The sequence below is a fragment of the Phoxinus phoxinus genome (genome assembly GCF_949152265.1).
Source record: "Phoxinus phoxinus genome assembly, chromosome: 1".
Classification (NCBI taxonomy): Eukaryota; Metazoa; Chordata; class Actinopteri; order Cypriniformes; family Leuciscidae; genus Phoxinus; species Phoxinus phoxinus.
Genome location: NC_136876.1, coordinates 50534648 through 50551654, shown reverse-complemented (window position 1 = coordinate 50551654; position 17007 = coordinate 50534648). Strand labels below are relative to the sequence as shown.

The window sequence follows — 17007 nt, the reverse complement described above, 5'->3', positions numbered from 1 at the left end:
AGGTGCACTCGACCACACATGTGCTTTTATTTGATTGTCAGCATGACATCAGCATGACATCCTTATGGCAATATATATATATATATATATATATATATATATATATATATATATATATGTATGTATGTATGTGTGTGTGTGTGTGTATATAGCCTACATAAATATATTAAATTAATCTGTAAACTGGCAGTAGGCCTATACATCGATTAAACTTGTTTTTGTAGTTTGGCCAACAATTTTGTTTTGGACATTTAATTTTAAATTGATGAAGGTAATTTGATTGACTGTTTAAAACACAAGAGATCTCATCAATGTGCTTTTTGGGTGAAACTGTGTGTTTTGGCCATGAAAAAGGCATGGTCACTTTAATTCAGCGTAAGCGGTGCGTTAAAAATAGACTGGGCGCCGAAACTATCGCGGCACTGCTGTTCCTGCTCTGCTCCTGCAACGCGCTGCCGCGCCGCTTCTGCGTGCGGTGTGAAAGCACTCATTGAATAACATGGACGCCGAAAAAAATACGCGCAGCTCACGCGCCGCTGACGCTTGCGGTGTGAAACCGGCGTCAGAGGCTGTTTTCCCAATCACACCCTATACCCTCATTCACTATTCCCTACACTAGTTCACTAATATAGTCCACTTGACAGAGTGAATGAAAAGAAGTGAGTGAATTGAGACACTGATGAACACCTGATAAGCAGAATCACTGAAGGACAGAGAAAAGAGAACAGAAAAAAAGAGATACGCAAGAACTACAACTGACTTCCAGCCACACTGAGTGTGAAACCAGTTTAACATTATTTATTTCAAGTTCTTGTTGAGAATGAACAGGGATTTAGTTAATAATAAAGTTTGTTGTCACCATGATGGAGATCAGTATTTGCTTTAGTTGGTCTCTTGTACCTTGACTTAAAAACTTCTTCCATTCATCTCTCTCTGGCTGTTGTAACAGTGAGTTTATGAAACTCATTTCTTACGGCAATTAAAAGGCAAGACAAAGTTGATCAGGAGTTTTTGGTTTTGTGATGATGTCATATTCAATAATGAGTTTATGCTCATTTTTGTATGTAGCTATGAACTTATGGGTTTAATACCATATATATGATAAACTACAACATGAAATCCAGCAATATTTCTGTAATCAGGTCAACTGAAATTTTTTAAAATTATTTAGTGCATAAAAATTGTATTATTAACTAAATCCCTGTTCATTCTCAACAAGAACTTGAAATAAATAATGTTAAACTGGTTTCACACTCAGTGTGGCTGGAAGTCAGTTGTAGTTCTTGTGTTTCTCTTTTTTCTGTTCTTGTTTCTCTGTCCTTCAGTGATTCTGCTTATCAGGTGTTCACCAGTGTCTCAATTCACTCACTTCTTTTCATTCAAGTGGACTATATTAGTGAACTAGTGTAGGGAATAGTGAATGAGGGTATAGGGTGAGATTGGGAAAACAGCCTCTGAGTGTCTACTTTGAGCGCTGTTAATTCACAGTATATTCCTGTAGGTATATTCCTGTATATTACTGTTTTAATGGAAAATGGTATGATATTGTAAGAATTTGGGCTTTTTCTACAGTAAGGGCTAACAGTGTAGACATGTAACAAACAAGTTAAGCAGCAATACAAGTCACATCAGAGATTTTTTACTGCATCGTAAAATGCACACATTGACTGTTAGCAATGTTTACAGCAGACATTTAATAATGAACAAGTTGTCATCACCCTATATATGGAATATCTAAAGCATAATAATTACCGAAATTATGACCTTTCTCCTTAGATCTGTCACTGTCTGAACTATTACCAGCACTCTCTTCTCCTGTTGAAGAAACAGTGAAATGTCAATGTGTTTCTGCATTGCTATGCATGAGATGACATTAAATATGGATCATATATTTGAATGAGGGGCATATTCACCAGAGTCAGTTGAAACACTTTCAGCTTTATCTTGAGACATGGAACATACAGATATTCAAGTTAAGCAGCAATACAAGTCACATCAGAGAAGTTGAACTGCATCGTAAAATGCACACATTGATTCCAAAAATGGTTAGCAATGTTTACAGCAGACATATAATAATCAAGTCAAGTCAAGTCATCTTCATTTATATAGCGCTTTTAACAATGTAGATTGTTTCAAAGCTGCTTTACAGAGATAAACGTATAATTTAAGGTAACAGATTGTTTTGGCTTTATAGCGGTTCTTGAATAATGTTACTTTCCAGCTAAAGTTAGTTTTGATTGATTCACTTCCGTCGAAAGGATAATTAGTTATTAAATTAGGGGCCGCTAAGACAACACCGTTCTCTCTACACAGACTTTAAACACAAACCTGTGAGAAATACTGATGGCGCTCAAGTGCGCAAAAAAATAAATTGTTGATTGAACATGATTTAATCGTAGCACCCATTATGCATCTAAACAAGTCAAGTAAACTTGGAAAGATTTTAATATTTTATTTGAAGACAATATTGATTTGTAAATTGAACATGATTTTAATGTCAATGCAACTTCTTTGCTACTAATTGAATCAAAATGTTTGTATTGTGTGAGACTAATCAAATTTATTCTCATTCACTCAAAGCACAGGAAAGCAGAATCACCAAAGGAGAAAATCTAATTTTAAGTCGTCATTATGGAGATTCATTATGGTGTGTTTTAGTTGGGCTCTTCACCCTTAAATTATTAACTTTAAGTTTTGTTTGGCTGCTGTACATGAGTTATAACAGCAGATGACCAAATAGGAGCAGTGATCGGATGGTGTTGGTTGTGTATTAACATAACCATTATTTCACAATCATTTAACCTGAATCACTAAACTCATATAGACTCCAATTTATGAGTTAGGTTTATTTTATTAATTTTAGCTGCATAATATGTTTAGCCTTTTCAATGAAATTCAAACCATCAAATCAATAAAATAAAAAATATATATACACATTTCTTTTTTAGGCACACACAGAAAATCAAGATTTAGCATATGAATCTCAGCAATGGTGACAAACAGATCACCTCTGATCATAAGCTCATTATTTATTCAAGCAGCAATGCATGATGGGAGCCATGAATGAGTTTTGATTGGTGCAAACCAGAATGCACTGCAACATGCTTTATAAATGTCACCATTGTTGAGATTCATACACGGATTCTTGATGTCTGTGTGTGCCTAAAAGATAGATTTTTTTTTTATTAGAACCATTTATAGAACTGTGAACTGTGTTCTTTTCTTGAAAGAAATGATATCTGCGAGGCTTTTCAGTCCGGATTTAGACCGTACCATAGTACCGAGACAGCTCTCGTTAGAGTCACAAATGATTTGCTCTTATCATCCGATCGTGGTTGTATCTCTTTATTAGTGTTACTTGATCTTAGTGCTGCATTTGACACCATTGACCACAACATCCTTTTAAATAGACTCGAACATTATGTTGGCATTAGTGGAATTGCACTAGCATGGTTTAAATCATATTTATCTGACCGTTATCAGTTTGTAGCAGTAAATGAAGAGATGTCTTATCGATCACAAGTTCAGTATGGCGTACCACAAGGCTCAGTACTAGGACCGCTGCTGTTCACTCTGTATATGCTACCATTAGGAGATATCATTAGGAAACATGGAATTAGCTTTCACTGTTATGCCGACGATACTCAGCTGTATATTTCTTCAAAACCTAACGAAACCTACCAATTCACAAAATTAACGGAATGCATAGCTGATATAAAAAAATGGATGACTACACAGCAAAATCCCCAGTGTTAAATCAACACTGCTCGGAGCATATATGGTCCCACTCTGCAGAGTGTTAAAATAACACTGAATCAGTGTTAAAGTTAATGAGATAATTAAGTGATTAATTAAGTGATGATTGAACATTAATGATTAACACCTGCTGTCAACAAGCACAATCACTGAAGAACAGAGAAACACAAGAACTACAACTGACTTTTAGTCACAGCTTTAAATTAAATCAGCTGAAGATAAAAATAAGACATTCAATCTGTGAAGATCTCAACAGTGAACGATTAAACAACTCCACAAAAAGCATTACTTATTACTAACCAGACTGACTTTATTTCTGTCAGACGTCTACAGAAGTTTTATTGAGAATTAACAGAGGTTTAGATGTTGATGTTTTAAGTCACCATTTGAAAAAATCACCATTATGGTGAACAGTGTTGCCTTTAGTTGAGCAATTTGATTCTTTTTTTTATTATTTGATTTCATGGTCATTGTAACAGTGTTTACCAAAACACACAAAGGTTGCAAAGAAAGCCAGCAACAAAGATGGTCAGGTGATAGGCCTATAGTTTTCAACAAGTACAAAAATTAAAAAAGTTTATCATTTACTGAAAATGGTTATTTGGTATTAATAGATTTTCAATAACATTCATTTCGTTCTGTAGATCAGTCATCAAGCTGAATCTTTATTTTTTAATTATTGGGAAAATAATCTTTGAACAAACACACAGACATCAAGAATCCCCATATGAATCTCATTAATGGTGACATGCTTTATGCCGCAATGCATTATGGGAGGCACCATAGTATAAAAATCATGGCTCCCAGCATGCATTGCAGCATGAAGCATGTCACCATTGTTGAGATTCATACTCTGATTCTTGATGTCTGTTGTTTCTAATATAAAAATAATAATTTTCAAAAAAAAATCTTTAATTCAGGATGACTGCTCTGTGTAAAAAAAGTGACTTTTATTAATAACTAATAACAACTTTTGTTTTTTGTCAGGGATAAGATTAGTGAATCTTTCATCTTTATAATAATGAAAACGATAACACCTGGACATTTAATATTTTTATCTTCTTTTGTAACATATTATGAGTTTTGGTAAATATTGTTACAAAGACCAAAATTGTACTTAAAATGCCATGAGTCAAACTGCCCAACTGAAGGGAAAACTGATCACCATAATGGTGACCTTTTTTTTTTAAACCGACATCTAAACTTTTGTCCATAGACATATACCAGAAATAGTCAGTCAGTCAGTCTGTCAGTCTGGTTAGTAATAAGTGAAGCTGGTAATGCTGTTTGTGGAGTTGTTTATTCCTCCTCTGCTGAAATCTTTAGAGATTGAATGTCTTATTTTTATCTTCAGCTGATTTAATTTAAAGCTGTGACTAAAAGTCAGTTGTAGTTCTTGTGTTTCTCTGTTCTTCAGTGATTGTGCTTGTTGACAGCAGGTGTTAATCATTAATGTTCAATCATCACTTAATTAATCACTTAATTATCTCATTAACTTTAACACTGATTCAGTGTTATTTTAACACTCTGCAGAGTGGGACCATATATGCTCCGAGCAGTGTTGATTTAACACTGGGGATTTTGCTGTGTAGTAATTTCCTACTACTAAATTCAGAAAAAAACAGAGATTCTAATTATTGGACAAAAAACTTCCACACGTAATAACCTAGAGTACTGTCTAACACTTGATGGCTGCTCTGTTAAGTCTTCGTCGTCGGTTAGGAACCTGGGTGTGCTCTTTGATACCAATCTTTAATTTGAAAGTCATGTGTCTAGTGTATCTGTAAAACCGCTTTCTTCCATCTTAAAAATATATCTAAATTACGTCATATGCTCTCAATGAATAATGCAGAACAATTAGTTCATGCGTTCATGATCTCAAGGCTAGATTATTGTAATGCTCTACTGGGTGGTTGCCCTGCACGCTTAATAAACAAACTACAGCTAGTTCAAAACGCAGCAGCTCGAGTTCTTACCAGAACCAGGAAGTATGACCATATTAGCCCCGTTCTGTCAACACTGCATTGGCTGCCTATTAAACATTGTATACATTTTTAAATATTGCTGATCACTTACAAAGCACTAAATGGTTTAGCTCCGCAGTACTTGAGCGAGCTCTTAACGCATTATAGTCCTTCACGTCTACTGCAATCTCAAAATTCCGGCCAGTTAATAATACCTAGAATATCAAAATCGACTGCTGGCGGTAGATCCTTTTCCTATTTAGCACCAAAACTTTGGAACAGTCTTCCTAACATTGTCCGGGAAGCAGACACACTCTGTCAGTTCAAATCTAGACTAAAAACACATCTCTTCGGCCTAGCATACACATAACACATTATAGACTTCTATAATTAGGCTGCATAGTTTAGAACAGCCGGGACCGGGAACACTTCCCGTAAATCCTGATGTACTTGGTACATCATAAGAAGGATGGCGTCTACGCTAATATTAGTCTCTCTGTCTATCCCGAGGTTTACCGCTGTCCACCGGAACCAGGCCGTATCCAGATCTGATGAAGGACCAGCGCCAGGACACGACGACGCCGCTGACCTGAAGTGTCAACCAGTCTCTCCTCCTCTCTACTCCGACTTCAACCAACCGGAACTGGACAAATACTCTGTTTCATTCTGAACTTCATACACTGTTCACTCATTGGCCAGAGGAGAACTGGCCCCCGACTGAGCCTGGGTTCTCCCAAGGTTTTTTTCTCCATTCTGTCACCTGATGGAGTTTTGGTTCCTTGCCGCTGTTGCCTTACCTTCTGGCTTGCTTAGTTGGGGACATTTAATATTCAACAATATTATAGATCTGCCTTAAAGGTGGACGATGATGAAATAGTTTTTTGTATTATTTTCATGTTGTCACTGTGAAGCTGCTTTGATACAATCTGTATTGTAAAAAGCGCTATATAAATAAAGGTGACTTGACTTGACTTATAAGAAATCTTTTAGATTAGTATATATCGTCACTGGATCTTATGATGTAGATTCACTGTGATGCTATAATAAATATTAATTCAAATCAGAGATTAGGCTCTAAACAAGTTCATTAATTCAGGTCAAATGATGATTATGTTAAGATATGACCACCAACACCTGATCCCCTTTTATTTTTGTCGGTGCGTCTGTTATAACTCAGTTACAACAGCAAAACAAAAACTAAAGTAAAATATGTAAGGGTCAACTGGCCAACTAAAGCAAACACTGATCTCCATAATGGCGACTTAAAAAAATAGATTTTCTCCTTTGGTGATTCTGCTTTCCTGTGCTTTGAGTGAATGAGAATACATTTGATTAGTCTAACACAATACAAACATTTTGATTCAATTGGTTGCAAACAGGTTGCATTGACACATTAAAATCATGTTCAATTTACAAATCAATATTGTGTTCAAATAAAATATTAAAACCTTTCCAAGTTTACTTGACTTGATTAGATGCATAATGGGTGCTACGATTAAATCATGTTCATTCAATAATTTATTTTTTGAGTGTATAGTTATGTGTGTTTGAATATATATGTGTGCATGTTTGTAATTCTCTACAAACCAAGCCTATACAAACTACTTGTCCTGCCTATACATTTGATACTGTGAACCTGAGTCACTGAATTCATGTAGAGTCCAATTTATGAGTTAGGTTTATTTGATTAATTTTAGCTGCATAATATTTTTAGCCTTTCAAAGAAATTCAAACGATCGATAAAAAAATATATATATATACATTTTTTTTTTTTAGGCACACACAGACATCAATATTTAGCGTATGAATCTCAGCAATGGTGACAAACAGATCACCTCTGCTCATAATCCCATTATTTATTCATGCAGCAATGCATGATGGGAGCCATGAATGAGTTTTGATTGGTGCAACCCAGAATGCACTGCAACATGCTTTATAAATGTCACCATTGTTGAGATTCACAGGCTGATTATTGATGTCTGTGTGTTTCTTTTTTGTACAAGTTAAACTTTTTAGAAATTATTTGGAATACATTATAAAAGTTAATAATATTATGGTGTACAAGGCCATTACTGCTATAGTTAATAAAGTTAACCTAACTCATGAATTGGAATCTATGAGTTTATTGATTCAGGTCTAATGATTGTGAAATGATGATTATGTTAAAACACAACCAACACCATCAGATCACCGTTCCTATTTGTTCATCTGGCTGTTATAACTCAAGTACTGCAGCCAAACAAAACTTAAAGTTAATAATTGAAGGGTCAAGAGCCCAACTAAAACACACACTGATCTCCATAATGGTGACTTTAATTATGGTTTTCTCCTTCAGTGATTCTGCTTGTTAACATCAGGTGTCTTCAATGTTGGCAATAACATACATTTTGTAATTTTTACTCATTTTAAATGGTTAACATTTAAGGAATTAATTTGATTAATTATTACTCAATTCTAATTTGTTAAATTTAATTAATAATATTGCTTGTAATCTGTTGCCTCATTTTTATTAATTAGATATAAATAAAATCTATGTTTTCATTTTTACAGTGTACGGGGGAGATACGCAAATTTTCCACAATGCTTTATCTGTAGAGTGATAAAGGGATCCTCCATAGGGAGAGGCTAGTTGGCACTTCAGCACTAATAATGAACAAGTTGTAAAAAAATGACAGTGAAATTTACAGAAAAACTATGTAAAATCCCTACAGAAAAGTATTGTAAACCCCAAAACATATATTTTTTTGTTTAAATCACAGCAAACTTTTGTAAATATTGGTATCAAAAACAGATCAATACTGTAATACTCATAACAAAACAATTATGTTAATTTGACATGCAACTATTGTAAAAACTAAAGTTTTAGTCAGGTGTTCTTAAAAATACCAAAAAAAGTATGTAAGTCACTTTAAGTTTATGCTGTACTTGTAACATGATTGATGAAACAATGCAAATTGAGGTAATAAAAATGTTTTCACAAAAAAATGTAATTGTGAACCTGAGAGGTTACTATCTATTTATATATCAAAAATATATTATAATAACATTGTTTTCATAATTTAGGCTATTTGTAGCATATTGTAGAGTGTGTATAAGAAATTAAAATGATTGATACACAGCAAAAACTCTTAAAATAACAGTGTTAAATTAACTCCCCTGGGAGTTTATATGGCTCCATACTCAAGAGTGTTAAAGTTAATGAGATAATTAAGTGATTCATTGAGTAATGATTGACCATTATTGAAGACACATGATGTTAACCAGCAGAATCATCGAAGGAGAAAATCAGTTTTAATTCAAATCACCATTATGGTGATCAGTGGCTGCGTTTACACTTGGCATTAACATGCGACCTGTATCTGGATGTTGTCCACATACACATTGAAAAGACGAGTGTAAACGCGCTTCTGATCGGAATGGTATCCGATCAGCGTGTCCAGTTTCGGAGGTAGTCGAGGACGCATTGTGATCGGATCTCAGTGTAATGTAAACGCAATCCAGCCGTCTGTCTGTGTGTGTGTGTGTGTGTGTGCATTCACAGGTGGACGTCATATAAATCCCCCAGTCTCACCACGTGCTGTCAGAAAATAACGGCCAGACAATAATGGCCAGACGCAGTTTAGACAATAATACAATATATTTGAACCTCGCAATAAACGTCAATATTTAAAACAGTTTATTTAGACTCACATGATACTGTGTGTGTCCTTTTTCATTTTAATTGTGCAACATTATCTGAACGAGGCGATCGCCTGTACAATCACAGCTGTGATCATGATCTTAATGAAGAGCGTGCGCTGCTTTGCCAGAGGAATAATAGGAATAAACTTTTTATTTTTTTATGTTTTAAATGTTGAATGTTTTTATTGTTTCAGCATGTTTATTAATCTCCCATTTCTGCTAATATAGTCATTGCATGCTATAACCTTAAACCCCGATGATCGATGATGTGACTTGTTTAACATAGGCTATCAACCCAGTTATTTTTGTATGATCAACTCTGGAAATATTCCTTCATTCAAAAAAACGTAATTTGATTTAGGGATGGAGATTGCACAGGAAAGTAAAGTGAGTGAGTGAAAGCAATTGGGACATTGTTTAATTTGTATAGTCTTTACTCTTATTGGTGTCGTGCTACAGACCTAATTTAAATATTATGCAGGAAACAGAAATCCGATCGATTATCCAGATACAGAGGCTACTTAATATGAACAAATGTAAACGCACGGTGTCCTGATTGGCTAATGATCCGATCTGCTTGATCAATCATGGTGATCGCATGTTAATGCCAAGTGTAAACGCAGCCAGTGTTTACTTTAGTTGGGCTCTTGACCCTTAATCTATTAGCTTTAGATTTTGTTAGATTGCTGTACCCAAGTTTCAACTGCCAGATGGACAATGACAAAAAGGTGATCAGGTGATGTTGGTTATGTTCTGACAGTCATTATTTTACTTGAATTACAAAACTCATTTGGAGAGTTAGCTTTACCTTGTAGATTACAGCAATCCTGTGATTCTAGAGCAAGTGAAAGCAATTCAGCATTTTCAATATAATCCAAAATACTTCTAATGAGTAGTTCTGATAGAAAAACTAACTTTACTTGGACACACAGACATCAATAATCAGCCTGTGAATCTCAACAATGGTGACAATAATAAAGCATGTTGCAGTGCATTCTGGGCAGAGGTGGGTAGAGTATCCAAAAACTGTACTCAAGTAAAAGTACAAGTACTTATAGAAATATTTACTCAAAGTACGCAAATTAGACCTATTTTCAATTCAAAATGTTACAAATATACAAAAGTGTATTAGTTTGCCTGATTATTTTTGTCGGCCGTTTAACATGTCTGTCCTAAAACAGCTGTGAAATATGAAATGTTAAGTTTAGCTTTTTACGTCTTATCTCGCACTTTACAACAGTTTACTGAAGCGTTGCGCTGGAATTCGCGCTCATCTATCTATCAGGACTATTAATCATCAAACTTCAATTAATTTTAACCTTTTTTAGCTTTGTCCTAATACTTGAGTAAGAGTAAAAAGTATCCAATGAGAAAACTACTCAAGTAGCTACACAGCAAAATCCCCAGTGTAAAATCAACACTGCTCGGAGCATATATGGTCCCACTCTACAGAGTGTTAAAATAACACTGAAGCAGTGTTAAAATTAATGAGATAATTAACTGATTAATTAAGTGATGATTGAACATTATTGATGAACACCTGCTGTTAACAAGCACAATCACTGAAGGAAAGAGAAACACAAGAACTACAACTGACTTTTAGTCACAGCCGTAGATTAAATCAACTGAAGATAAAAATAAGACATTCAATCTCTGAAGATCTCAACAGTGAACAACTCCACAAACAGCATTACCAGCTTCCCTTATTACTAACCAGACTGACTTTATTTCTATCAGACGTCTAAAGAAGTTTTATTGAGAATTAACAGAGGATTAGATGTTGATGTTTTAGTCACCATTTTAAAAAATCACCATTATGGTGAACAGTGTTGCCTTTAGTTGTGCAATTTGATTCTCTTTTTTATTATTTGATTTTCATGGTCATTGTAACAGTGTTTACCAAAACACACAAAGGTTGCAAAGAAAGCCAGAAACAAAGATGTTCAGGTGATAGGCCTACAGTTTTCAACATCATGAAGTACAAATATTAATAAATGTTATCATTTACTGAAAATGATTATTTGGTATTAATCGATTTTCAATAACATTAATTTCTTTCTATAGATCAGTCATTAAGCTGAATCTTTATTTTTTAATTATTTGGAAAGTAATCTTTGGACAAAAACACAGACATCAAGAATCCCCATATGAATCTCATTGATGGTGACATGCTTTATGCCGCAATGCATTATGGGAGGCACCATAGTATACAAATCATGGCTCCCAGCATGCATTGCAGCATGAAGCATGTCACCATTGTTGAGATTCATACTCAGATTTTTGATGTCTGTTGTTTCTAATATAAAAATAATAATTTTCAAAAAAATTGTTCAATGTATGTAAAAAAAAATTATTCAGGATGACTGCTCTGTGTCAAAAAAAGTGACTTTATTAATAACTAAAAACAACTTTTGTTTTTTTGTCAGGGATAAGATTAGTGAATCTTTCATCTTTATAATAATGAAAACGATAACACCTGAACATTTCATATTTTTAGCTTCCTTTGTAACATATTATGAGTTTTGGTAAATATTGTTACAAAGACCAAAATTGCACTTTACATGCCATGAGTCAAACTGCCCAACTGAAGGGGAAAATGATCACCATAATGGTGACCTTTTTTTTAAACATCGACATCTAAACTTTTGTCCATAGACATATACCAGAAATAAAGTCAGTCTGGTTAGTAATAAGTGAAGCTGGTAATGCTGTTTGTGGAGTTGTTTAATCGTTCACTGTTGAGATCTTCAGAGATTGAATGTCTTATTTTTATCTTCAGTTGATTTAATCTACGGCTGTGACTAAAAGTCAGTTGTAGTTCTTGTGTTTCTCTTTCCTTCAGTGATTGTGCTTGTTAACAGCAGGTGTTCATCATTAATGTTCAATCATCACTTAATTAATCTCTTAATTATCTCATTACCTTTAACACTGATCCAGTGTTATTTTAACACTCTGTAGAGTGGGACCATATATGCTCCGAGCAGTGTTGATTTAACACTGGGGATTTTGCTGTGTAGTTACTAGTTACTTCGGATCATAGGCCAGGATATCTAAATAATATCATGATATATATATATATATATATATATATATATATATATATATATATATATATATATAAACCATGATATTATTTAGATATATTTAAATTATAATAATTTTAAATTACTATTATTAGCATAATTAGATAGGCTATCTTTGCAACAAAAACAGAAGAGACAAGCATTATTTCTGCCATCTGTAGCCCGAAAATCATTGCCTGTCCTTTGGTTTGTATAATAGTAACTATAATAGTAACTTATACAACTACAGTTGGATTATTAGACAATGTCGAAATTAAGTGAATCTGCAGAGTTTTGCATTTAAAGGCATGTAAAGGGAAACATTGACACCGAAAAGAAAGAGTTAAAACTCTTCAAATGTGCTCACGCTCATGACCGCTACTGAACATCTGAACACAAACGACGATCAAATGCACATCGACGGATCTTCTTCTGTCTGTTCCCCAAGATGTAATCAAAAGTATATTTCTGCAAGCATGTTTAAACTGGTTAACAGAGTCTAAGGCAGGCAAAGGCATTCATTTTCAAGTTGAGTTCACACGCCACTGCGCAATACACACACATTACCGCGGGATGGCGGGTGTTCATTAGCCTGACTACGTCAGACTTCCTACTTCCGCTAATTTCATTTCGCTCCTGTAGTCAGTCTGAGATAGCGGCCTATCTTTCAGTTTTCCAGCGGCCTTCGGACGGCCAGGCCAATCAACAAAACAGAGGGCGGGCTGAGAGCCGTGACGTAGCCGCTAAGCGCCGAGTTTTACATTGCAGGTTAGAGAAATCGAAAAAAACGAAACGACAGAGGAAATGGGAAACGAGACACGGGATGCAATTCGCTCTGTTATGGAGAACATTCCGGGGTCGTTTACAGCCATGTTCACTCTGGTATTTCGCTCGCATCATCATGTGTTTACAGCAGGTTTACAGTAGAAGTTCGATCATAGATTTGAGTTCGATGCATGACGTCTGTGGTTCGATGCGGCTGTACAGGTGCATAACATACATCATAACTAAACTTATCTGATTGGCTTACGGGTAACCAATGATTTTAAACTTCAGACAAGCGCCCCCTAGCGAGAGAGAAAACACTTCTCTATTATGCCATTCCAGACTCTGTCTACGAAGCAAAGTGAAGTTGCAGAGTCTGGTATTACCAGGCTAGGTGTTCATTTCATATGTGGACAATGGTAGCTTATTTATTGTATAAAGTAATATATATGTCCAAAAAAACGGGTAATGTCATACTTTGAAGTAGTGGTATCGTGGCCTAATAATCTGTTTGATTGTAAAATGTAGGCTATTACCTGAATGAAGTTAAATCGAATATCGTCCTGTGGAATCATTCATTCACAGACAGCTTTACGAAGATGTTCACCTAATAAAGATCTTCATTGCTGGCAAAAATATGATGCATTTGCAAATTTGCTTTCACTTGACTGTACTGTAGGTCCACGGCCACTTCATCCAACGCTCTTGATGTTCTTGAATCTTCCTGTTACGACTCTGAGTCGAGTGTGAATTGAAAAGCGCTTCAGACGATTCGGTGCGTGCCATGCAGAAAACTGAACAGATCATACAAACTGATTCGCGAACCGATTTAGACAGATCTGCCAACTTGTTTGATGAAGTCTTTGAACAGAATCGACTCAAACGAGTGATTCACTTGTGAATGCAAGTGCACTCCCATCATGCATTGCGGTATGAATAAATTATGAACTGAAGTGTCTTAGACTCTTAGTCATTTCATTTTCCTAATTGAATATTCTGTTTATCACCATTGTTGAGATTCATACACTGAGTATAGATGTCTGTGCCTAAAGTAAGTTTTTTATCAGAACAACTTTTATTTATAATTTTGGATCATATGCTGAAATTATCAATATACATTTAAGTCAGAGATTAGGCTCTAAATGAGTTCAGGTTAACTGATGATTATGTTATTACATAACCAAAATCATCTGTTCACATTTGTTTATCTGGCTGTAATAACTCGTTTACACCAGCTGAACAATATCTATTGTTAATAGTTTAAGGGTCAAGAGCCCAACTAAAGCAAACACTGATCATTATAATAGTGGCCTACATTTTTTATTTTCTCCTTCAGAGATTCTGCTTGTTAACAGCTTCAATAATGCTCAATCGTCACTCAATTAATCACTTTATATTTTAATATATTTCTTTATATTTAATTCACTGTAAATCAATTTACATATTTTGTCAGTAAAGTTATCTACTGTGCCGCTGTATTTTTTACAGGAATTCTCTGGTAACCACAGCTGCCAGCGTTTTCCAGTAAAAACAACAGTTTTTTTTTAAAGTGTACATACAATTAACATCACCCTATATATGGAATATCTAAAGCATAATAATTACCGAAATTATGACCTTTCTCCTTAGATCTGTCACTGTCTGAACTATTACCAGCACTCTCTTCTCCTGTTGAAGAAACAGTGAAATGTCAATGTGTTTCTCCATTGCTATGCATGAGATGACATTAAATATGGATCATATATTTGAATGAGGGGCATATTCACCAGAGTCAGTTGAAACACTTTCAGCTTTATCTTGAGACATGGAACATACAGATATTCAAGTTAAGCAGCAATACAAGTCACATCAGAGAAGTTGAACTGCATCGTAAAATGCACACATTGATTCCAAAAATTGTTAGCAATGTTTACAGCAGACATATAATGAATAAGTTGTAAGTACATACAGTTATATGCATCCTCCCAAGATTTAGTGGCATCACTATCCATTACTAGTGCATTACTAGCACTCTCTTGTCCTGTTGAAGAAGCAATGAAATGTCAAAGTGTATTTCAACATCTCCTGATACAAAAGACTGATTACATATTAAGAATGGGATAATTGGTACCTGGCAGCAAATTATATTCTTCATCATTCCTGAGTTTCTTGGTAGTTGTTTTTAAAACTAAAGGACATGAAAGATAAAATAATTTTAACAATATAACAATGGAACAAAAGCACTAATCCATTTGTAGTATACTTTGTTGTGGGAAAACTAGAGAGGATTGCAAATAAAGATGATAAATACAGTTGCAATCTACAAGTGAAATCTGGTCAGCACAAAAAAACTTGTGCAAAAGCGTCAATGCGGAGTCGTGGACGCGGATTGACAACAGACCCGGAAGAGAATACAACTGATACAGTCGTAGTTTTTGTTATTTTTGGACCAAAATGTATTTTCGATGCTTCAAAACTATGAAGGTATTTTTGGTGCAAATCAACTGAACGCCTGTGACAGTGGAACTTGTAGTTGTAGAGAATAGCCACACATGTGTATCAGTGAATTTAAAGTCACAGAGAGACATGTTTTAAGAGTTGCAAACTTGTAGACTTTCTTTCTCTCCCACAAACACAACACAACAGATACACATTCTCAAATTCTCCCACAAACACAACACAACAGATACACATTCTCAAATTCTTCATTGCAGGTGCACAAATCCTATTCTACAAATCACAAATTAAGAAATTTGTATATGTGAATATAGTGAATATGGTGCAAAACGCATTCACACACCCGCATCAAAAAATTTGAAGTCACGGAGAAATGTTGCACATCCGCAAATCAGTGTGTGCATTCATCCAATGAGAGTTGCACACTTGTAGAATATTTTCTCACAAATGTCTTGGATATATTTCTAGCACAAACACAAGTACATAACTACAACTGCTTGAATCTGCTGTGACAAATCTCAAACACTGTTTTCGCTTTTAAGTGACAAGTTTCACGCGCTCTCCCTTTTGCACTGAGACAAGTGGAGCGTTGTGCGTTGGAGATAAGTGTTTACAAACAAAATATACATTTACAAAAAAATATCACAAGGTTTAAAGTGCAACTTTTACCGTGAAACCAAAAATTCCAGAACACCTTAGATAGGCTATAGCGATAGGCTATAGAATGTTCCAAATACATGAGCCAATTACCATTTAATTGATCTATTACTTCTGTTACCTTACCTTATGAAGCATTACAACTGTGTCATCTCTGGAAATAACTGAAATAACATCCACAACCATATCAGTGGTCTAATAAACATTTTGCTCCATATGTTTCTCATTGCCATATTCTTTCTTTGACCTTATGTGTTGCACTGTGTACCTGGATGAATATGATGTTCATTGATACAAATGGGCAAGAATGCAATCAATTGATCACAAATGACAGCTAAGACATTTATAATCTTACTAAAAAATCTAATAATTAAATAAATGTTGTTCTTTTGAACTTGCTAGTCATAAACAATCCTGAAAACAGATGCTGTATAGTGATTTCCACACCTCATTAAGCAGCACAACCATTTTCGTCTGATAATAATCAGAAATGTTTTTGAGCAGCAAATCAGTATTAGAATGATTTCTGAAGGATCAAGTGACACTGAAATCTGGTGTAATGAGCTCTGCCATCACAATATATATTTTTTAAACATTAAAATTGAAAACAGTTGATAAAATATTTCCAGATAAATGTAGTCTTGGTACCCTACTAATACCAAACTTTTGAACAGTAGTGTAGGCTA

At 34.7% G+C, this 17007-nt stretch overlaps 1 protein-coding gene across 2 annotated transcripts in view; it reads right to left on the bottom strand.

Annotated features, from left to right (window-relative positions):
* LOC307003845 (H-2 class I histocompatibility antigen, Q10 alpha chain-like) overlaps window positions 1-17007 on the bottom strand; it is a 38540-nt gene that overhangs the window by 4101 nt on the left and 17432 nt on the right. The window contains exons 6-11 of one of the 2 annotated variants that reach the window (XM_079622690.1): window positions 15339-15395; window positions 15177-15248; window positions 14995-15024; window positions 14834-14896; window positions 1914-1943; window positions 1753-1815 (exon numbers count right to left, since the gene is read on the bottom strand). In XM_079622690.1, coding sequence (XP_079478816.1) covers window positions 1753-1815; window positions 1914-1943; window positions 14834-14896; window positions 14995-15024; window positions 15177-15248; window positions 15339-15395 — 315 coding nt within the window. The remainder of the gene's footprint in view (window positions 1-1752; window positions 1816-1913; window positions 1944-14833; window positions 14897-14994; window positions 15025-15176; window positions 15249-15338; window positions 15396-17007) is intronic. The other variant, XM_079622691.1, reaches the window with a different exon arrangement.